Source organism: Ranitomeya imitator, chromosome 2, assembly GCF_032444005.1.
Source record: "Ranitomeya imitator isolate aRanImi1 chromosome 2, aRanImi1.pri, whole genome shotgun sequence".
Lineage (NCBI taxonomy): Eukaryota > Metazoa > Chordata > Amphibia > Anura > Dendrobatidae > Ranitomeya > Ranitomeya imitator.
In genome coordinates, this window is record NC_091283.1 from 453948534 (window position 1) to 453973269 (window position 24736).

General features: G+C 40.5%; 1 protein-coding gene across 9 annotated transcripts in view; it reads left to right on the forward strand.

The window, feature by feature from the left end:
• Positions 1–24736, forward strand: part of KCNQ2 (potassium voltage-gated channel subfamily Q member 2) — a 127410-nt gene that overhangs the window by 41036 nt on the left and 61638 nt on the right. For all 9 annotated transcript variants that reach the window (XM_069751126.1, XM_069751123.1, XM_069751127.1 and 6 more), the window contains exons 2-6: positions 4485–4575; positions 10989–11115; positions 11519–11694; positions 14287–14415; positions 22991–23101. In XM_069751126.1, coding sequence (XP_069607227.1) covers positions 4485–4575; positions 10989–11115; positions 11519–11694; positions 14287–14415; positions 22991–23101 — 634 coding nt within the window. The remainder of the gene's footprint in view (positions 1–4484; positions 4576–10988; positions 11116–11518; positions 11695–14286; positions 14416–22990; positions 23102–24736) is intronic.

The window sequence follows — 24736 nt, forward strand, 5'->3', positions numbered from 1 at the left end:
CCGATCCTCGCGACGCCCCGGTAACCGCTCCATGCATTGCGGTCTCGCGAGATGATGACGTGTGATCTCGTGAGAACGCTACATCATCATCTCGCGAGACTGCAATGCACTCTTCAGACCGGAGCGCGCGAGGAGCGTCGGTAACCGCTTCGATCCGGGGGCCAACGGAGGGTGAGTAAATAACTATTTTTTATTTTAATTCTTTTTTTTAATAGGGATATGGTGCCCACATTGCTATATACTGCGTGGGCTGGGCAATATACTACGTGGGCTGTGCAATATACTACGTGACTGGCCAATATACTCCGTGGCTGGGCAATATACTACGTGGCTGTGCAATATACTACATGGCTGGGCAATATACTACGTGGCTGGGCAATATACTACGTGGCTGGGCAATATACTACGGGGCTGGGCAATATACTATGTGGCTGTGCAATATACTACGTGGACATGCATATTCTAGAATACCCGATGCGTTAGAATCGGGTCACCATCTAGTAGTAGTTATATTCTTGTACATAGGGGCAGTATTATAGTAGATATATTCTTGTACATAGGGACAGTATTATAGTAGTTATATTCTTGTACATAGGGGGCAGTATTATAGTAGTTATATTCTTGTACATAAGAGCAGTATTATAGTAGTTATATTCTTGTACATAGGAGGCCGTATTATATTAGTTATATTCTTGTACATAGGAGGCAGTATTATAGTAATATTCTTGTACATAGGAGGCAGTATTATATTAGTTATATTCTTGTACATAGGAGGCAGTATTATAGTAATATTCTTGTACATAGAAGGCAGTAGTATAGTAGTTATATTCTTGTACATAGGAGCAGTATTATAGTAGTTATATTCTTGTACAAAGGAGCAGTATTATAGTAGTTATATTCTTGTACATAGGGGGCAGTATTATAGTAGTTATTTTCTTGTACATAGGTGGCAGTATTATATTAGTTATATTCTTGTACATTGGGGCAGTATTATAGTAGTTATATTCTTGTACATAAGGGCAGTATGATAGTAGCTATATTCTTGTACATAGGGGGCAGTATTATAGTAGTTATATTCTTGTACATAGGAGGCAGTATGATAGTAGCTATATTCTTGTACATAGGAGCAGTATTATAGTGGTTATATTGTACATAGGGGGCAGTGTTATAGTAGTTATATTGTACATAGGGGGCAGTATTATAGTAGTTATATTCTTGTACATAGGGGCAGTATTATAGTAGTTATATTCTTGTACATAGGAGCAGTATTATAGTGGTTATATTCTTGTACATAGGGGGCAGTATTATAGTAGTTATATTGTACATAGGGGCAGTATTATAGTAGTTATATTCTTGTACATAGGGGCAGTATTATAGTAGTTATATTCTTGTACATAGGGGGCAGTTTTATAGTAGTTATATTGTACATAGGGGCAGTATTATAGTAGTTATATTCTTGTACATAGGGGCAGTATTATAGTAGTTATATTCTTGTATATAGGGGCAGTATTATATTAGTTATATTCTTGTACATAGGGGCAGTATTATAGTAGTTATATTGTACATAGGGGGCAGTATTATAGTAGTTATATTCTTGTACATAGGAGGCAGTATGATGGTAGCTATATTCTTGTACATAGGGGGCAGTATTATAGTAGTTATATTCTTGTACATAGGGGCAGTATTATAGTAGTTATATTCTTGTACATAGGGGGCAGTATTATAGTAGTTATAGTCTTGTACATAGGGGGTAGTAATATCTACTATATAATTGTCTACGGGTCACTTTCGTCTGTCTGTCTGTGTTTCTGTCTGTCTGTCACGGATATTCATTGGTCGCGGCCTCTGTCTGTCATGGAAATCCAAGTCGCTGATTGGTCGTGGCAAAACAGCCACGAGCAATCAGCGACGGGCACAGTCCGGAGGAAAAATGGCTGCTCCTTCCTCCCCGCAGTCAGTGCCCACTCCGTACTCCCCTCCAGTCAGCCCTCATACAGGGTTAATGGCAGCGTTGACCGTGGTGTAACACACTCGGTTAACGCTGCTATTAACCCTGTGTGACCAACTTTTTACTATTCATGCTGCCTATGCAGCATCAATAGTAAAAAGATCTAATGTTAAAAATAATATAAAAAATAAAAAATAGTTATATACTCACCGTCCGTCAGATCAGGAACAGGCCTTTCCCGATCCTCGCGACGCCCCGGTGACCGCTCCATGCATTGCGGTCTCGCGAGATGATGACGTGTGATCTCGCGAGAACGCTACATCATCATCTCGCGAGACTGCAATGCACTCTTCAGACCGGAGTGCGCGAGGAGCGTCGGTAACCGCTTCGATCCGGGGGCCAACGGAGGGTGAGTATATAACTATTTTTTATTTTAATTCTTTTTTTTAATAGGGATATGGTGCCCACATTGCTATATACTGCGTGGGCTGGGCAATATACTACGTGACTGGCCAATATACTCCGTGGCTGGGCAATATACTACGTGGCTGTGCAATATACTACATGGCTGGGCAATATACTACGTGGCTGGGCAATATACTACGTGGCTGGGCAATATACTACGTGGCTGGGCAATATACTACGTGGCTGTGCAATATACTACATGGCTGGGCAATATACTACGTGGCTGGGCAATATGCTACGTGGCTGTGCAATATACTACGTGGTTGGGCAATATACTACGTGGCTGGGCAATATACTACGTGGCTGTGCAATATACTACGTGGACATGCATATTCTAGAATACCCGATGCGTTAGAATCGGGCCACCATCTAGTAGTAGTTATATTCTTGTACATAGGGGCAGTATTATAGTAGATATATTCTTGTACATAGGGGCAGTATTATAGTAGTTATATTCTTGTACATAGGGACAGTATTATAGTAGTTATATTCTTGTACATAGGGGGCAGTATTATAGTAGTTATATTCTTGTACATAAGAGCAGTATTATAGTAGTTATATTCTTGTACATAGGAGGCAGTATTATAGTAATATTCTTGTACATAGGAGGCAGTATTATATTAGTTACTAGATGGCAGCCCGATTCTAAAGAATCGGGAGTCTAGAATCCATATATACTTTATTTATTCAAATGTAAGAATAATACAATTAATAAATAATAGTAAGAAAGAACAAAAATAATAGGCAGTATATGGAGAAAACACCAAACAAAAGTTCAAAATTGGTGTGAAAATGTCACTGAACCACTTCACAACTAAATATATATAGTTTTGGTAAATGGTATTATCATTTTTTTGACGAAATTCGGCAGGAGCTTTGAAGAGCAACGTCACTGGGCCCGCCTCCACGCAGTAGAAACTTGCTGTGAGGTAAAAATTCCAAAATCACACCAAAATGGCGGGCGGAGTGTGTCACAGTACGGCACGTTTCTGATTGGTCGCTCGCAGCAGGCGGCAACCAATCAGACACTGGACACTGTTGACGTCACTTATCTCCGGACATTAGCTCCGGACATTAGCTCCGGACAAAGCCACGGAAGTTGGCACAAATTGCAGGAAGTAGTATTCTAGGCAATTATATATTAGATATTCTTGTACATAGGAGGCAGTATTATAGTAATATTCTTGTACATAGGAGGCAGTAGTATAGTAGTTATATTCTTGTACATAGGAGGCAGTATTATAATAGTTATATTCTTGTACATAGGAGCAGTATTATAGTAGTTATATTCTTGTACATAGGAGCAGTATTATAGTAGTTATATTCTTGTACAAAGGAGCAGTATTATAGTAGTTATTTTCTTGTACATAGGGGCAGTATTATAGTAGTTATATATTCTTGTACATAGGAGCAGTATTATAGTAGTTATATTCTTGTACATAGGAGCAGTATTATAGTAGTTATATTCTTGTACATAGGAGGCAGTATTATAGTAGTTATATTCTTGTACATAGGAGCAGTATTATAGTAGTTATATTCTTGTACATAGGGGGCAGTATTATAGTAGTTATTTTCTTGTACATAGGGGCAGTATTATAGTAGTTATATATTCTTGTACATAGGAGCAGTATTATAGTTGATATATTCTTGTATAAAGGAGGCAGCATTATAGTAGTTATATTCTTGTACATAGGGGGCAGTATTATAATATATTCTTGTACATAGGGGCAGTATTATAGTAGTTATATTCTTGTACATAGGATACAGTATTATAGTAGTTATATTGTACATAGGGGGCAGTATTATAGTATATTCTTGTACATAGGAGCAGTATTATAGTAGTTATATTCTTGTACATAGGATACAGTATTATAGTAGTTATATTGTACATAGGGGGCAGTATTATAGTATATTCTTGTATATAGGAGCAGTATTATAGTAGTTATATTCTTATACAAAGGGAGCAGTATTATAATAGTTATATTCTTGTACAAAGGGGACAGTATTCTAGTACATAGCTGGCGTGATTATAGTAATTATGGTATAAGTCCTTCTCCTTTTTTATCCCTAGGTTCCTGCTTGTCTTTTCCTGCCTTGTTCTTTCAGTCTTTTCCACCATTAGGGAGTATGAGGAGAAGTCAGAGGGGGCCCTCTACATACTGGTATGTACAGAAAAAGAGATCGTCAACTCTTTGAAGCAAAAATGTGTGATAATGACTTCAACACAGTGTTTTGTGCATTACATACTGTATAATACAAATACAAATTGATTAGATTTTAAAATGTTGTTAAACGGAGGTCCCGGATTTCTTGTATCAGTGTCTGATGTGATGAGCTCCAATTTAAAGGGATCTATCAGCAGGATTGTGCAAAGAAACCTATAATGTCAGGTCGGTGCTGTTTTACAGATTAAAATAATACCTTTGTTGATGAAATCCGTCTTGTGGTTGTTGTTTAATCCTTATTTGTAGATTTCAGTTAATGATATGCTGGTGCCCCAGAGCGGCCTGTGGGGGTCTTCATGTGGTGGTCTGCTTACATATGCATCTGTATTGGCTTATGACAGGTCGCTGACCCCTCACTGACCTGCCCCCATTTTACATACTGTATATCTTATTGTTTAACCCCTTCCCGACCTTTGACGCATACGCTGCGTCATGAAAGTCGGTGCCATTCCGACCCATGACGCAGCATATGCGTCATGGAAAGATCGCGTCCCTGCAGATCGGGTGAAAGGGTTAACTCCCATTTCACCCGATCTGCAGGGACAGGGGGAGTGGTAGTTTAGCCCAGGGGGGGTGGCTTCACCCCCTCGTGGCTACGATCGCTCTGATTGGCTGTTGAAAGTGAAACTGCCAATCAGAGCGATTTGTAATATTTCACCTAAAAAAATGGTGAAATATTACAATCCAGCCATGGCCGATGCTGCAATATCATCGGCCATGGCTGGAAACACTAATGTGCACCCACCCCACTCCTCCGATCGCCCCCCCCCAGCCCCCCGATCTGTGGTCCGCTCCCCTCCGTACTGTGCTCCGCTCCCCCGTCCTCCTGCCCGCTCCCCCCGTGCTCCAATCACACCCCCCGTGCTCCAATCAAACCCCCCCGCACAGCGATTCCCCCTCCGCACAGCGATTCCCCCCCCCGTGCTCCGATCCACCCGCCCGCACAGCGATCCCCCACTCCGTGCTCCAATCCACCCCCCCGTGTTCCGATCCACCCCCCCGTGCTCCGACGCCCCCCCTGTGCCCTGATCTCCCCCCCCTTATACTTACCTGGCCTCCCGGGGACCGTCCGTCTTCTTTCCTGGGCGCCGCCATCTTCCAAAATGGCGGGCGCATGTGCAGTGCGCCCGCCGAATCTGCCGGCCGGCAGATTCGTTCCAGAGTGAATTTTGATCACTGAGATAGGTTATATCTCAGTGATCAAAATTAAAAAAAAGTAAATGACCCCCCCCCACCCCCTTTGTCACCCCCATAGGTAGGGACAATAAAAAAAATAATTTTTTTTTTCCCACTAAGGTTGGGGTAAGAACTAGGGTTAGGGGTAGGGTTAGGGGTAGGGTTAGGGTTAGGGGTAGGGTTAGGGGTAGGGTTAAGGTTAGGGGCAGGGTTAGGGGTAGGGTTAGGGGTAGGGGTAGGGTTAGGGGTAGGGTTAGGGTTAGGGTTTCGGTATGTGCACACGTATTCTGGTCCTCTGCGGATTTTTCCGCTGCGGATTTGATAAATCCGCAGTGCTAAACCGCTGCGGGTTTATGGCGGATTTACCATGTTTTTTCTACGCATTTCAATGCGGTTTTACAACAGCGATTTTCTATTTGAGCAGTTGTAAAACCGCTGCGGAATCCGCAGAAAGAAGTGACATGCTGCGGAATGTAAACCGCTGCGTTTCCGTGCAGTTTTTCTGCAGCATGTGTACAGCGATTTTTGTTTTCCATAGGTTTGCATTGAACTGTAAACTCATGGGAAACTGCTGCGGATCCGCAGCGTTTTCCGCAGCGTGTGCACATACCTTTAGAATTAGGCTATGTGCACACGGTGCGGATTGGCCGCTGCGGATCCGCAGCAGAGTTCCATCAGGTTTACAGTACCATGTAAACATATGGAAAGCCAAATCCACTGTGCCCATGGTGCGGAAAATACCGCGCGGGAACGCTGCGTTGTATTTTCCGCAGCATGTCAATTCTTTGTGCGGATTCCGCAGCGTTTTACACCTGTTCCTCAATAGGAATCCGCAGGTGCAATCCGGACAAAAAACACTGGAAATCCGCGGTAAATCCGCAGGTAAAACGCAGTGCCTTTTACCCGCGGATTTTTCAAAAATGGTGCTGAAAAATCTCATACGAATCCGCAACGTTGGCACATAGCCTTAGGGCTAGGGTTGGGTTGGAATTAGGGTTGTGGTTAGGGTTAGGGGTGTGTTGGGGTTACGGGTGTGTTGAGGTTAGGGTTGTGATTAGGGTTACGGCTACAGTTGGGATAAGGGTTAGGGGTGTGTTGTGGTTAGTGTTGGAGGTAGAATTGAGGGGTTTCCACTGTTTAGGCACATCAGGGGGTCTCCAAACGCAACATGGCGCCACCATTGATTCCAGCCAATCTTGTATTCAAAAAGTCAAATGGTGCTCCCTCACTTCCGAGCCCCGACGTGTGCCCAAACAGTGGTTTACCCCCACATATGGGGTACCAGCATACTCAGGACAAACTGCGCAACAATTACTGGGGTCAAATTTCTCCTGTTACCCTTGTGAAAATAAAGAAATGCTTGCTAAAACATCATTTTTGAGGAAAGAAAAATGAATTTTTATTTTCACGGCTCTGCGTTGTAAACGTCTGTGAAGCACTTGGGGGTTCAAAGTGCTCACCACATATCTAGATAAGTTCCTTGGGGGGTCTAGTTTCTAAAATGGGGTCACTTGTGGGGGGTTTCTACTGTTTAGGCACATCAGGGGGTCTCCAAACGCAACATGGCGCCACCATTGATTCCAGCCAATCTTGTATTCAAAAAGTCAAATGGTGCTCCCTCACTTCCGAGCCCCGACGTGTGCCCAAACAGTGGTTTACCCCCACATATGGGGTATCAGCGTACTCAGGAGAAACTGGACAACAACTTTTGGGATCCAATTTCTCCTGTTACCCTTGGGAAAATAAAAAATTCTGGGCTAAATAATTATTTTTGAGGAAAGAAAACGTATTTATTATTTTCACGGCTCTGCATTATAAACTTCTATGAAGCACTTGGGGGTTCAAAGTGCTCACCACACACCTAGATAAGTTCCTTTCGGGGTCTAGTTTCCAAAATGGGGTCACTTGTGGGGGGTTTCTACTGTTAAGCCACATCAGGGGCTCTGCAAACGCAACGTGACGCCCACAGAGCATTCCATCAAAGTCTGCATTTCAAAATGTCACTACTTCACTTCCGAGCCCCGGCATGTGCCCAAACAGTGGTTTACCCCCACATATGGGGTATCAGCGTACTCAGGAGAAACTGGACAACAACTTTTGGGGTCAAATTTCTCCTGTTACCCTTTGTAAAATAAAAAATTGCAGGCTAAAAGATCATTTTTGAGAAAATAATTTTTTTTTTTTATTTTCATGGCTCTGCGTTATAAACTTCTGTGAAGCACTTGGGGGTTCAAAGTCCTCACCACACATCTAGGTTAGTTCCTTTGGGGGTCTAGTTTCCAAAATGGGGTCATTTCTGGGGGATCTCCAATGTTTAGGCACACAGGGGCTCTCCAAACGTGACATGGTGTCCGCTAATGATTGGAGCTAATTTTCCATTTAAAAAGCAAAATGGCGTGCCATCCCTTCCGAGCCCTGCCGTGCGCCCAAACAGTGGTTTACCCCCACATATGGGGTATCAGCGTACTCAGGACAAACTGGACAACAATATTTGGGGTCCAATTTCTCCTATTATCCTTGGCAAAATAGGAAATTCCAGGTTAAAAAATCATTTTTGAGGAAAGAAAAATTATTTTTTATTTTCATGGCTCTGCGTTATAAACTTCTGTGAAGCACCTGGGGGTTTAAAGTGCTCAATATGCATCTAGATAAGTTCCTTGGGGGGTCTAGTTTCCAAAATGGGGTCACTTGTGGGGGAGCTCCAATGCATAGGCACACAGGGGCTCTCCAAACGCGACATGGTGTCCGCTAACAATTGGAGCTAATTTTCCATTCAAAAAGTCAAATGGCGCGCCTTCCCTTCCGAGCCCTGCCGTGTGCCTAAACAGTGGTTTACCCCCACATATGAGGTATCGGCGTACTCGGGAGAAATTGCCCAACAAATTTTATGATCCATTTTATCCTACTGCCCATGTGAAAATGAAAAAATTGAGGCGAAAAGAATTTTTTTGTGAAAAAAAAGTACTTTTTCATTTTTACAGATCAATTTGTGAAGCACCTGAGGGTTTAAAGTGCTCACTAGGCATCTAAATAAGTTCCTTGGGGGGTCTAGTTTCCAAAATGGGGTCACTTGTGGGGGAGCGCCAATGTTTAGGCACACAGGAGCTCTCCAAACGCGACATGGTGTCCGCTAACGATGGAAATAATTTTTCATTCAAAAAGTCAAATGGCGCTCCTTCCCTTCCGAGCCTTACCATGTGCCCAAACAGTGGTTTACCCCCACATATGAGGTATCGGCGTACTTAGGAGAAGTTGCCCAACACATTTTAGGATCCATTTTATCCTGTTGCCCATGTGAAAATGAAAAAATTGAGGGTAAAAGAATTTTTTTGTGAAAAAAAAAGTACTTTTTCATATTTACGGATCAATTTGTGAAGCACCTGGGGGTTCAAAGTGCTCACTATGCATCTAGATAAGTTCCTTGGGGCGTCTAGTTTCCAAAATGGGGTCACTTGTGGGGGAGCTCCAATTTTTAGGCACACGGGGGCTCTCCAAACGTGACATGGTGTCCGCTAAAGAGTGGAGCCAATTTTTGATTCAAAAAGTCAAATGGCGCTCCTTCCCTTCCAAGCCCTGCCGTGCGACCAAACAGTGGTTTACCCCCACATATGAGGTATCAGCGTACTCAGGACAAATTGGACAACAACTTTCGTGGTTCAGTTTCTCCTTTTACCATTGGGAAAATAAAAAAATTGTTGCTAAAAGATAATTTTTGTGACTAAAAAGTTAAATGTTCATTTTTTCCTTCCATGTTGCTTCTGCTGCTGTGAAGCACCTGAAGGGTTAATAAACTTCTGTAATGTGGTTTTGAGTACCTTGAGGGGTGCAGTTTTTAGAATGGTGTCACTTTTGGGTATTTTCAGCCATATAGACCCCTCAAACTGACTTCAAATGTGAGGTGGTCCCTAAAAAAAATGGTTTTGTAAATTTCGTTGTAAAAATGACAAATCGCTGGTCAAATTTTAACCCTTATAACTTCCTAACAAAAAAAAATTTTGTTCCAAAATTGTGCTGATGTAAAGTAAACATGTGGGAAATGTTATTTATTAACTATTTTGTGTCACATATCTCTCTGGTTTAACAGAATAAAAATTCAAAATGTGAAAATTGCGAAATTTTCAAAATTTTCGCCAAATTTCCGTTTTTATCACAAATAAACGCAGAATTTATTGACCTAAATTTACCACTAACATGAAGCCCAATATGTCACGAAAAAACAATCTCAGAACCGCTAGGATCCGTTGAAGCGTTCCTGAGTTATTACCTCATAAAGGGACACTGGTCAGAATTGCAAAAAACGGCAAGGTCTTTAAGGTCAAAATAGGCTGGGTCATGAAGGGGTTAAAAAAAAAATTCCATTCATCATGCGGGTGGTGGCAGCTGCGCTCTAACATGATTGGATCTATAATATCGTTATTTAAATTTTATTTAGTCATATAAATTTCTTTAGAAAAAAAAAATCTTCCTCAAAATGGCGCCGGCCTGCGCAGTAGTAGCATAATCCAGAACGCGATAGATGCTGCTGTGCAGGCGCCACGGCTTGGGCCATTTTGCTAGATGAAAATTATTATTTTTTGCCACCACCAAGAAGGCGCCGTCACTCCTGCACAGCAGCATCTATCGCGTTCTGAATTATGCCACTACAACGCAGGCGCGGTAGGCGGCATTTTGAGGAAGAATTTTTTTTTTCTAAAGAAATTTATATGACTAAATAAAATTTAAATATGGATATTAAAGATCCAATCATGATAGAGTGCAGGCGCCGCCACCTGCATGATGAATGGAATTTTTTTTTTAAACAATAAGATAAACAGTATGTAAAATGGGGGCAGGTCAGCGAGGGATCACTGACCTGTCATAAGCCAATACAGATGCATATGTAAGCAGACCACCACATGAAGACCCCCACAGGCCCGCCCCGGAGCACGTGCATATCATTAACTGAAAACTGAAAATAAAGATTAAACAACAACCGCAAGACAGATTTCATCACCCAGGTATCAGTGTAATCAGTATAACTGCGCCGACCTGACATTGCCTGTAGGTTACTGAGCTCAATCCGGCTGACAGATTCCCTTTTATAGTCCTGATTTTTTGAAGTCTAATATCCCTTTAAATTCTGTTTTCTATTGTCTTTTACGGCTGAAAAATCAGAATTGTTTTCTTTCTTGCAGGAAATTGTCACCATTGTGGTCTTTGGAGTGGAGTATTTTGTTCGGATTTGGGCTGCCGGGTGCTGCTGTCGTTACAGAGGATGGAGAGGTCGGCTGAAATTCGCACGCAAGCCATTCTGTGTCATTGGTGAGGCCACTCCAGCAAAATGTTTATTTATTTGTTAAAAGAATAATTAGTAAGTGACAGTAAAAGTCTCCTGCTCAATATCTATAATCAACTGGTACCTTGTCACTAAAATATACCCCCTTTCAGATCTACATCCTTTCACTGTGTATGTTTTTCTAGCCTTGGGACCCCACAGCCTGAAAGTGGTGGTTTAGTTTGGGAAAACATGGTATTTTATTCAACCCTTTATGTCCATTATTGTGTCCAGACCTGCCTCGTAGCTCTTCAGCTGTTACAGAATTTTAATTATCTGCTTTGTAATATTGGTTGGAGCCGCTGTGCCCTGCGCAATTGTAATATTATTGAGGTGCAGTTTTTTGCCACATATGAGGAGATCTCCCCCTCTTCTTTCCTCTCTTTCCAGACATCCTGGTGTTGATAGCGTCCATAGCGGTCCTATCTGCCGGATCACAGGGGAATGTCTTTGCTACCTCTGCTCTCAGGAGCTTGAGATTTCTGCAGATTCTGCGTATGATCCGTATGGACCGGAGAGGAGGAACATGGAAACTACTGGGCTCTGTGGTGTACGCGCACAGCAAGGTATTATCCACTGTACATGGGCATTACCTTATTTCTATAGCAGTGTAGTACCTACTTATTGGACATATCCATGTATGTGTGTACAGTATATACAGTATATACAACTCTGGCAAAAAGACCACCACATCAATTCCCTGTCATGGGCAGCCCAATCTCCAGGCCTGAACCCCATTGTAAATCTCTGGAATGTAATCAAGAGGAAGATGGATAGTCACAAGCCATCAAACAAAGAAGAACTGCTTAATTGTTTGCACCAGAAGCAGTGTGATAGACTGGTGGAAAGCATGACAGGACACATGAAAGCTGTGATTAAAATCATGGTTATTCCACAAAATATTGATTTCTGAACTATTCCTGAGGTAAAACATTAGTATTGTTGTTTCTAAATGATTATGAACTTGTTTTCTTTGCATTATTTGAGGGCTGAAAGCATGGTTTTTTTTTTTTTTTTTTTAATTTTGACCATTCCTCCTTTTCAGAAAAAAAATACAAAATTTATTGCTTGGAAATTCGGAGGCATGGTGTCAGAAGTTTATAGAATAAAAGAACAATTTACATTTTACTCAAAAATATACCTATAAAGAGAAAAATCAGATAAACTGAACATTTTGCAGTGGTCTCTTAATTTTCGCCAGAGCTGTATGTATGTGTATATATATATATATATATATATATATATATATATATACCGTGTATATATATATATATATATATATATATATATATATATATATATATATATATATATATATATTATTTTTCTGACTATAAGACGCACCCCAGGTTTAGACAGCAGAAAATAGGAAAAACATTTTCCTGATAATTAAAACTTTCCTGTAAAGTGGAGGGGTCAATATCACTAAGTTTAATAAACTTGGGTAGAATAGGGAAGTAATAAATCTATTATTAGTGTCTCTCTGCATTGTGTGCATTTTATATACATCTCTGCAACATATGCACACTGCATGTATATATACAGTCTACTACAGATGCAAATATAAACACAGCTCTGCTATGTGCACATATAGACACACACAGCTCTGCTACATGCACATATAGACACACACAGCTCTGCTACATGCAGATATAAACACATACAGCTCTGCTACATGCACATATAGACACACACAGCTCTGCTACATGCAGATATAAACACATACAGCTCTGCTACATGCACATATAGGCACACACATCTCTTCTACGTGCACATATAGACTTACACAGCTCTGCTACATTCCGATATAAACACACAGCTCTATTACATGTACACTACATACACATATAGACACACACAGCTCTGCTCCATGCACATATAGTCAGGCTGATCTGCTACATGCACACTACATGCACAAATAGATATACACCGCTCTGCTACATGAACTCTACATGCACATAGAGACACAGACATCTCTTCTACATGCACGTATAGACACACAGCTCTGGTACCTACACATATAAACACACAGAACTCTGCTACATTCAGCTATAGACACATACAGCTCTGCGACATGCACACTACGTGCAGATATAGACACACAGCTCTGCTACATGCACATATAGACACACAGCTCTGCTACATGCACATATAGACGCACAGCTCTGCTACATGCACATATAAATGCGCACAGCTCTGCTACATGCAAACTAGATGCATATATAGACACACACTCTACATTGCTACATCTTGCAATTCCTGATCATCATCTGAACAGATCCTGCACAAGCTGAGCAGCTCAAGGACCTTCCACCCGATTAAGTGTCGTAAATATCCTATAACCCGTCTTACCTCATATTTACTAATTACCGTACCTTTGGGGACTGTACATCCCCACCCAGTGTATCTATAATCTCAAATATTGAAAATATGACTCCCTATAGAAGTGGTGTCACTAAGGCTACTTTCACACTAGCGTTGTTTGCTGTACCGCGCAAACTGTCGTTTTGGAGAAAAAAACGCATCCTGCAAATGTGCCCGCAGGATGCGTTTTTTTCTCCATAGACTTGCATTAGCGACGCATTGCGACATATGGCCACACGTCACATCCGTTGTGCGACGGATGCGTCGTGTTTTGGCGCACCGTCGGCACAAAAAAGTTACATGTAACGTTTTTTTGTGCTTCGAGTCCACCATTTCCGACCGCGCATGCGCGGCCGAAACTCCGCCCCCTCCTCCCCGGACATTACAATGGGGCAGCGGATGCGTTGTAAAACTGCATCCGCTGCCCCGTTGTTCATTATTTTCGCAGTTTGCGTTGGTACGTCGGGCCGACGCATGGCGGCGGCCCCGTACCGACGCTAGTGTGAAAGTAGCCAGTCTACAATCAAGTAGTTCATAATTAGGTGAAAGTTTTTTCCCCTTCAGTTAAAAAAAAAATCACCGAATTTAGAGTTATCCTGAGTTCTAGTCATTTCTGGGAAATCTAGGTGATAAGCAGTCCCAGTACTGCACCATGTTGTAGCTGACACCAGACATAACTGATCACAGAGAGTAATAGCTTGCATTATGCTGTACAATAAATGGAGATTGCGTAGACTTTATTTTGCAGGATCCCTTTAAGGAGAATATTTCTGACTAACTGATTTTACTTTTAGGAACTGATAACAGCCTGGTACATCGGCTTCCTGTGCCTCATCTTGGCATCGTTCCTGGTATATCTGGCAGAGAAAGAAGCAAACAGTGAAATGTTTGATACTTATGCCGACGCCTTGTGGTGGGGACTGGTGAGTGTCTGAGTTCTGAACTGGCACCATCTGCAGGGCACATAGAAGAATCGTGGGAAACTTCAGGAAATTCTCCTTTCTGTATTATTCTTTATGTGTAGCTAGATACAGTGCAGTATTAAGTGTTCCCATTCACAAGCCATATTGAGAAGCCTGTCTCTTACCGCCATCTCATCAGAAACACTGATGGTCCCCTTATCCAGCCTGGCTGATAACAGTGATCACTTCCGATTAATGCCGAGGACCCTTGTCACTAAATCAAAAGTGGCCACTTTTTATTCCTCCAGCTCCCGTTTTTTTTTTTTTTTAATGCCGCCATATGGTTCCAGAGACTTGGGTCTTTTTTATTTAGCGTTATTTCTATGGACTTTACAAGGAGACGTGGGTCACAGGATCCTCTGGGGTGGGTCTTTAGGCTGCTTCATTGTTACCTTTGGGAGCTACACCCCCTTGGTAAAATCGATAAAAAATAGTAGTAAAGAAAAATGCTCAAATCTCTCTACTGTATGGTGGATTTAAAAAACAACCAAAACAAAAAAAAGAAAAACAAATAAAAATGCAATACTTAGGAAATTAATAGGAATAAAAAAATAGCAAAAACTGGCCTCTTAAAACAGGTTTTCTTTAAGGACTAAGTCTCTGATCTCAGATATCTTACCTGTTAATTATGAAAAATTTATGTAAAATGACAACAGTATGAGAAGCAGCTTCACTGCTCTGAAGGAACATGCACTTCATCAATATTTGACGATGAAGTGAAATCGCTCCTTCCAAGAATAATGCTGTAATAAGCAGTAAAGAGATACTCAAGTCTGATATGAAGGTTCTCCAACCTGTGCATGTCCTTATGTATTACATTATATTCTTGTACATATGAGCAGTATTATAGTAGTTATATTCTTGTACATAGGGGCAGTATTATAGTAGTTATATTCTTGTACATAGGGGGCAGTATTATAGTAGTTATATTCTTGTACATATGAGCAGTATTATAGTAGTCATATTCTTGTACATAGGGGACAGTATTATAGTAGTTATATTCTTGTACATAGGGGGCAGTAGTATAGTAGTTATATTCTTGTACATAGGGGCAGTATTATAGTAGTTATATTCTTGTACATAGGGGACAGTATTATAGTGGTTATATTCTTGTACATAGGGAGCAGTATTATAGTCGTTATATTCTTGTACATAGGGGCAGTATTATAGTAGTCATATTCTTGTACATAGGGGACAGTATTATAGTAGTTATATTCTTGTACATAGGGAGCAGTATTATAGTCGTTATATTCTTGTACATAGGAGCTGTATTATAGTAGCTATAATCTTGTACATAGTGGAAGTATTATCGTAGTTGTATTCTTATACATAGGGACAGTATTATAGTAGTCATATTCTTGTACATAGGGGCGGTATTATAGTAGTCATATTCTTGTACATAGGAGCAGTATTATAGTAGTTATATTCTTATACATAGGGGGCAGTATTATAGCAGTTATATTCTTGTACATAGGGGCAGTATTATAGTAGTTATATTCTTGTACATAGGGGGCAGTATTATAGTAGTTATATTCTTATACATAGGGGCAGTATTATAGTAGTCATATTCTTGTACATAGGGGCAGTATTATAGTAGTTATATTCTTGTACATAGGGGCGGTATTATAGTAGTCATATTCTTGTACATAGGAGCAGTATTATAGTAGTTATATTCTTATACATAGGGGGCAGTATTATAGCAGTTATATTCTTGTACATAGGGGCAGTATTATAGTAGTTATATTCTTGTACATAGGGGGCAGTATTATAGTAGTTATATTCTTATACATAGGGGCAGTATTATAGTAGTCATATTCTTGTACATAGGGGCAGTATTATAGTAGTTATATTCTTATACATAGGGGGCAGTATTATAGCAGTTATATTCTTGTACATAGGGGCAGTATTATACTGTAGTAGTTATATTCTTGTACATAGGGACAGTGTTATAGTAGTTATATTCTTGTACATAGGGGCAGTATTATAGTAGTTATATTCTTGTACATAGGGGCAGTATTATAGTAGTTATGTTCTTGTACATAGGGGACAGTATCATAGTAGATATATTCTTGTCACGATACCCGGGTATAAATGCTGCAGGGGAAACTTCACCCAGCAGCAACGGAGCTGAACCAGAAACCAGATAACTAACATGAACACCAACGGGACCTTTCACATGAGACAGAGTAACCGGGTAAAGCCAAAGGACCTACGATCATGTGACAGAGTGGGAGGCGGTCAGGGGGCGGAGCCAGACACCGGGGAAACAGAGAAGGAACAAGCATAAAAGAATAGTGAAACAAGACGAGGTCGTAGCCAGGAGATTACAAGATACCAACAGGGAGAGTCAGAGAATAGTCAGAAGCCAAGCCAGGGGTCAGTAATCCAGGAAAGCGAATAAAGAACGTGACAGCAAGACACAAAGCAAGCCAGCACACACTACAGAGGTCAAGCATACAGACTGCAGAAAACCTTTAGCTGACAAGGATACCAAGTTAGGAGCGAGTATAAATAGCCCTCCCATCTTGAAAGAGAGGCTAAGAACATTAACCCTTGAGAGTACAAGACATAACCTTGTCCTAACCATGACAATTCTTATACATAGGAGGCAGTATTATAGTAGTTCTATTCTTGTACATAGGGGCTGTATTATAGTAGTTATATTCTTTTACACAGGAGCAGTATTATAGTAGTTGCCTGAGGAGGTGGTGATGGCGAACTCAGTCGAAGGGTTCAAGAGAGGCCTGGATGTCTTCCTGGAGCAGAATAATATTGTATCATACAATTATTAGGTTCTGTAGAAGGACGTAGATCTGAGGATTTATTATGATGGAATATAGGCTGAACTGGATGGACAAATGTCTTTTTTCGGCCTTACTAACTATGTTACTATGTATGTTACTATGTTAGTTATATTCTTGTACATAGGGGCAGTATTATAGTGGTTATATTCTTGTACATAGGAGCAGTATTATAGTAGTTATATTCTTGTACATAGGAGGCAGTATTATAGTAGTTATATTGTACATACAGTAGGGGCAGTATTATAGTAGTTATATTCTTGTACATAGAGACAGTATTATAGTAGTTATATTCTTGTACATAGGGGCAGGATTATAGTAGTTATATTCTTATACATAGGGGGCAGTATTATAGCAGTTATATTCTTATACACCGGAGCAGTATTATAGTAATTATATTCTTGTACATAGGGGCAGTATTATAGTAGTTATATTCTTGTACACAGGAGCAGTATTATAGTAGTTATATTCTTGTACATAGGGGCAGTATTATAGTGGTTATATTCTTGTACACAGGAGCAGTATTATAGTAGTTATATTCTTGTACATAGGCAGGATTATATTAGTTATTTTCTTGTACATAGGAGGCAGTATTATAGCAGTTATATTCTTGTACATAGGAGGCAGTATTATAGTAGTTATATTCTTGTACATAGGGGCAGTATTATAGTAGTTATATTCTTATACTTAGGCGGCAGTATTATAGCAGTTATATTCTTGTACACAGGAGCAGTATTATAGTAATTATATTCTTGTACATAGGGGCAGTATTATGGTAGTTATATTCTTGTACACAGGAGCAGTATTATAGTAGTTATATTCTTGTACAAAGGAGGCAGTATTATAGTAGTTATATTCTTGTACATATGGGCAGTATTATAGTAGTTATATTCTTGTACATAGGGACAGTGTTATAGTAGTTATATTCTTGTACATAGCGGCAGTATTATAGTAGTTATATTCTTGTACATAGGGGCAGTATTATAGTAGTTATATTCTTGTACATAGGGGGCAGTATTATAGTAGTTATATTCTTGTACATAGGGGCAGTATTATAGTAGTCACATTCTTGTACATAGGAGGCAGTATTATAGTAGTTATATTCTTGTACATAGGAGGCAATATTATAGTAGTTATATTCTTGTACATACAGTAGGTGCAGTATTATAGTAGTTATATTCTTGTACATAGGAGGCAGTATTATAGTAGTTATATTCTTGTACATACAGTAGGTGCAGTATTATAGTAGTTATATTCTTGTACATAGTGACAGTATTATAGTAGTTACATTCTTGTACACAGGAGCAGTATTATAGTAGTTATATTCTTGTACATAGGGGCAGTATTATAGTGGTTATATTCTTGTACACAGGAGCAGTATGATAGTAGTTATATTCTTGTACATAGGCAGTATTATATTAGTTATTTTCTTGTACATATGAGGCAGTATTAAAGCAGTTATATTCTTGTACATAGGAGGCAGTATTATAGTAGTTCTATTCTTGTACATAGGGGCAGTATTATAGTAGTTACATTCTTGTACATAGTGGCAGTATTATGGTAGTTATATTCTTTTACATAGGGGCAGTATTATAGTAGTTATATTGTACACAGGAGCAGTATTATAGTAGTTATATTCTTGTACATAGGGACAGTATTATAGTAGTTATATTCTTGTACATGGTGGGCAGTATTATAGTAGTTATATTCTTGTATATAGGATCAGTATTATACTAGTTATAGTCTTGTACATAAGAGCAGTATTGCAGTACTTATATTCTTGTACATAGGAGGCAGTATTATAGTATTATTCTTGTACATAGGAGGCAGTATTATATTAGTTATTTTCTTGTACATAGGAGGCAGTATTATAGTAGTTATATTCTTGTACATAAGAGCAGTACTACAGTACTTATATTCTTGTACATAGGAGGCAGTATTATAGTAATATTCTTGTATATAGGAGGCAGTATTATAGTAGTTATATTCTTGTGCATAGGGAGCAGTATTATAGTAGTTATATTCTTGTACATAAGGGGCAGTATTATAGTAGTTATATTTGCCAAAATGATCAAAGGTAAGTGTGGAGAAAAAAGGGCACAGAATTTCAGGAAGAGAACATCTCACTAACCATTAAGCATGTGAGTGGATCAATCATACTTTGGGGTTGTGTTGCAGCCAATGGCACGGGGAACATTTCACGAGTAGAGGGAAGAATGGTTTCAATGAAATTTCAACAAATTCTTGATGCAAATATAACACCATCTGTAAAAAAAATGAAGATGAAAAGATGATGGCTTCTGAAAATGGATGATGATCCTAAACAAAAGACAAAATTCCCAATAGACTACCTCAAAAGGCACAAGCTGAAGGTTTTACAATGGCCTTCACAGTCCCCTGATCTGAACATCATTGAAAATCTGTGGCTAGACCTCAAAAAAGCAGTGCATGTGAGATGACCTAGGAATTTCACAGGACTGGAAGAATTTTCCAAGAAAGAATAGATGAAAGTCCCTCTAACAAGAACTGAAAGACTCTTGGCTGGCTACAACCTGTGATACTTTCAAAAGGGGGTGCTACTTGGTATTAACCATGCAGGGTGCCCAAACTTTTGCATGTGCTTACTTTCCTTTTCATAATTTTTAAAATGAAAAAATTACAATATACCGGTATATATTTTTTTGCGTCATCTTTAACTTTAGCCTGTTCAGAGATAATTTCATCTTCAACTTGCTTAACTGTTCACAATAACAGTAATTTTGACCACGGGTGCTGTTGTGAATTCTGTGGTCAAGCTCCCTCCTGTGGTCATGAGTGGTACTTCGGCTGGTTCTGTCTATGAGCTTCCTCTGGTGGATGTGAGTGGGGCTGCGGCTTCTGAGTTTCCTTCCTCAGGTGACGAGGTTAAGTCGTTAGGTGCTGCTCTATTTAACTCCACCTAGTTCTTTGTTCCTGGCCTCCAGTACTGTTATGAACTGGTGATTCAGAAACACAATGGACTTGGTGGTTAAGAGCACACAAAGTGACCTGATAGTTACTAATAACATAGGACGAGCTCTGAGACGTGGGAACTCTGCTGACCGCAATCCCTAATCCTATCACACCACACTAGAGGTAGCCGTGGAGCGCTCCTGACCAGACCTAGGCACCTCGGGCACAGCCTGAGAAACTAGCTAGCCCTGAAGATAGAAAAATAAGCCTACCTTGCCTCAGAGAAATTCCCCAAAGGAAAAGGCAGCCCCCCACATATAATGACTGTGAGTAAAGATGAAAATACAAACACAGAGATGAAATAGGTTTTAGCAAAGTGAGGCCCGACTTACTGAATAGACCGAGGATAGTAAAGATAGCTTTGCGGTCAGCACAAAAACCTACAAACAACCACGCAGAGGGCGCAAAAAGACCCTCCGTACCGACTAACGGCACGGAGGTGCTCCCTCTGCGTCCCAGAGCTTCCAGCAAGCAAGAAAAACCAATATAGCAAGCTGGACAGAAAAAATAGCAAACAAAAGTAACACAAGCAGAACTTAGCTTATGCAGGGCAGACAGGCCACAAGACGATCCAGGAGAGAGCAAGACCAATACTGGAACATTGACTGGAGGCCAGGAACAAAGAACTAGGTGGAGTTAAATAGAGCAGCACCTAACGACTTAACCTCGTCACCTGAGGAAGGGAACTCAGAAGCCGCAGCCCCACTCACATCCACCAGAGGAAGCTCATAGACAGAACCAGCCGAAGTACCACTCATGACCACAGGAGGGAGCTTGACCACAGAATTCACAACAGGGTGCCCAAACTTTTACATGCCACTGTATATTGTTTGGATTGCATTACAATAAAATGTGAACATTTTTTTTCTTCTATTGAAATGCCAAGTGCCTTTTTTAATTTCACAGAATTTTTTGTGTCGTTCACAAACCATGAGCTATCTCAGCCTTCTGATTGGTCAGTGCCTATTTTGATGGAAATCCCATTAGGAACCCCTCAAAGTTCCCATGTTTTTTTTTTTTTCTTTTAAATCTAAAGTGGAAAAATATGCTATTCATAGAGATGCAAAGGAGGAGTCTTAGGCTATGTGCACACGTTCAGGTTTTTTCACGTTTTTTTCGCGATAAAAACGCATGCATATGCATCCTATCATTTAGAATGCATTCTGCAATTTTTGTGCACATGATGCGTTTTTTTTTCGCGGAAAAAAAACGCATCGCGGTAAAAAAAAAGCTGCATGTTCATTCATTTTGCATGTCCAGTTTGTGCAAGAAATCCGGAACGTGTGCACATACCCTTACAAGCAATTTTTTTTTAGCCATTTTTTGGAGTGTACCCATTTGAAAATATTCCGAGTCCACATGCCCTAAGGTCCCGATCCATGAAGACTGGTGTTTTGTGTGCCAGTGTTAATGAAGAGAGCGCTGGAGTAAGAGCGCCAATTTTATTAACAGGCTTATGATACTTAAATGAATTTGGCGCATTTTTCACTTGTTGTGCGCCAACACAAAAACTGGTAATAACTGGCGTACATTTTTTCGTTTACTTTTTTTGGCATAGATTATTTTTAAATTTGATAGCCACGCTCAGCAATCCCCTTTATCAGCCATGAAAGTTGGCCAGGACTTTGCAAAAATGGCAAAAGCTGCCTATTTTTTCTGCTAAGAGAAGCAGAAAAAATTGTATAAACTTTTTGATGAATCAGGGGCCTAAGTGGTTTCCTGTAATAGTGGACGACCATTATATTATTTCTATTAAATGTGCTTGACCTTTGGAGAGTTGAAGTGCTTGTGCTTGTCATGTTCTGCTTTGCTCCAGATGTACTTACAGAAAGACACACATCCTGGTCATATTTCCTTTTAATAATAATAATCTTTATTTTTATATAGCGCTAACATATTCCGCAGCGCTTTACAGTTTGCACACATTATCATCGCTGTCCCCGTTGGGGCTCACAATCTAAATTCCCTATCAGTATGTCTTTGGAATGTGGGAGGAAACCGGAGAACCCGGAGGAAACCCACGCAAACACGGAGAGAACATACAAACTCTTTGCAGATGATGTCCTTGGTGGGATTAGAACCCAGGACTCCAGTGCTGCAAGGCTGCCGTGCTAACCACTGAGCCACCGTGCTGCCTTCATTAATCGTCTTAAGTCATTATTCTGAGTATTGGAGAGATAATTTATATATCAGAAAATGGCATGTATGGCAATTCACTATCACAACACATTTGTGGAAGCAATTGGCTCATAAGGTCCCTGTTTAGGACTGATGACATCTTGTATCTGCTGAATGAATCACATGGTAAGTAATAGTTTTTTCCCATCTTCATAGATGGTTAGTGTTTTTAAAGACAAGCAATTAATTTACTGCTCGTTGCCTAGGAGACCGACCGCTGCTGCTGTCTAGCTTGTAAGCTTGTGCTGCAGAGGACCAGGATTAGGCTGTAATAACATGCTCCAGAAATCCCGGGCAGCTTTAAAGTAATGTTTACAAGAGCTATAGAAAGAGCTTGTAGGCACTTTACATGTTCTGCTGGCCAGCAGCTGTGGTCTGTCTCCAAGGCAACAAACTGTAAACAAAACAAAAAAGTTAATATTTCATGAACAGGTGAAAATTTTAATAAGCAGGAAATTGTAAGTGTTTTTTTTTTTACAATACCCATTTATGAAGATTGGAATAACCCTTTAACTCTTTATCAAGAGGCAGCGATTAACCTGTAGAGGTTTTCTTGTCTCTTTCAGATTACTCTGACCACCATCGGTTATGGAGATAAGTATCCACAAACCTGGAACGGTCGTCTCCTCGCTGCCACCTTCACCCTTATCGGGGTCTCGTTCTTTGCCCTTCCTGCTGTAAGTGCATGGATCTTAACGGTGTTGTCTAGTTTAGGAAGCCGAATTTCAAATACCCTATTGGAGGGTGGGATGTTGCCCCTTTTGAAGCAGTAAGCCCTTACAAGCACCCTCCTTTCTGTCTGGATTCCCATGGATGACACATACATATATATATATATATACAGTGGGGCAAAAAAGTATTTAGTCAGTCAGCAATAGTGCAAGTTCCACCACTTAAAAAGATGAGAGGCGTCTGTAATTTACATCATAGGTAGACCTCAACTATGGGAGACAAACTGAGAAAAAAAAATCCAGAAAATCACATTGTCTGTTTTTTTAACAATTTATTTGCATATTATGGTGGAAAATAAGTATTTGGTCAGAAACAAACAATCAAGATTTCTGGCTCTCACAGACCTGTAACTTCTTCTTTAAGAGTCTCCTCTTTCCTCCACTTATTACCTGTAGTAATGGCACCTGTTTAAACTTGTTATCAGTATAAAAAGACACCTGTGCACACCCTCAAACAGTCTGACTCCAAACTCCACTATGGTGAAGACCAAAGAGCTGTCAAAGGACACCAGAAACAAAATTGTAGCCCTGCACCAGGCTGGGAAGACTGAATCTGCAATAGCCAACCAGCTTGGAGTGAAGAAATCAACAGTGGGAGCAATAATTAGAAAATGGAAGACATACAAGACCAGTGATAATCTCCCTCGATCTGGGGCTCCACGCAAAATCCCACCCCGTGGGGTCAGAATGATCACAAGAACGGTGAGCAAAAATCCCAGAACCACGCGGGGGGACCTAGTGAATGAACTGCAGAGAGCTGGGACCAATGTAACAAGGCCTACCATAAGTAACACACTACGCCACCATGGACTCAGATCCTGCAGTGCCAGACGTGTCCCACTGCTTAAGCCAGTACATGTCCGGGCCCGTCTGAAGTTTACTAGAGAGCATTTGGATGATCCAGAGGAGTTTTGGGAGAATGTCCTATGGTCTGATGAAACCAAACTGGAACTGTTTGGTAGAAACACAACTTGTCGTGTTTGGAGGAAAAAGAATACTGAGTTGCATCCATCAAACACCATACCTACTGTAAAGCATGGTGGTGGAAACATCATGCTTTGGGGCTGTTTCTCTGCAAAGGGGCCAGGACGACTGATCCGGGTACATGAAAGAATGAATGGCGCCATGTATCGTGAGATTTTGAGTGCAAACCTCCTTCCATCAGCAAGGGCATTGAAGATGAAACGTGGCTGGGTCTTTCAACATGACAATGATCCAAAGCACACCGCCAGGGCAACGAAGGAGTGGCTTCGTAAGAAGCATTTCAAGGTCCTGGAGTGGCCTAGCCAGTCTCCAGATCTCAACCCTATAGAAAACCTTTGGAGGGAGTTGAAAGTCCGTGTTGCCAAGCGAAAAGCCAAAACATCACTGCTCTAGAGGAGATCTGCATGGAGGAATGGGCCGACATACCAACAACAGTGTGTGGCAACCTTGTGAAGACTTACAGAAAACGTTTGACCTCTGTCATTGCCAACAAAGGATATATTACAAAGTATTGAGATGAAATTTTGTTTCTGACCAAATACTTATTTTCCACCATAATATGCAAATAAAATGTTAAAAAAACAGACAATGTGATTT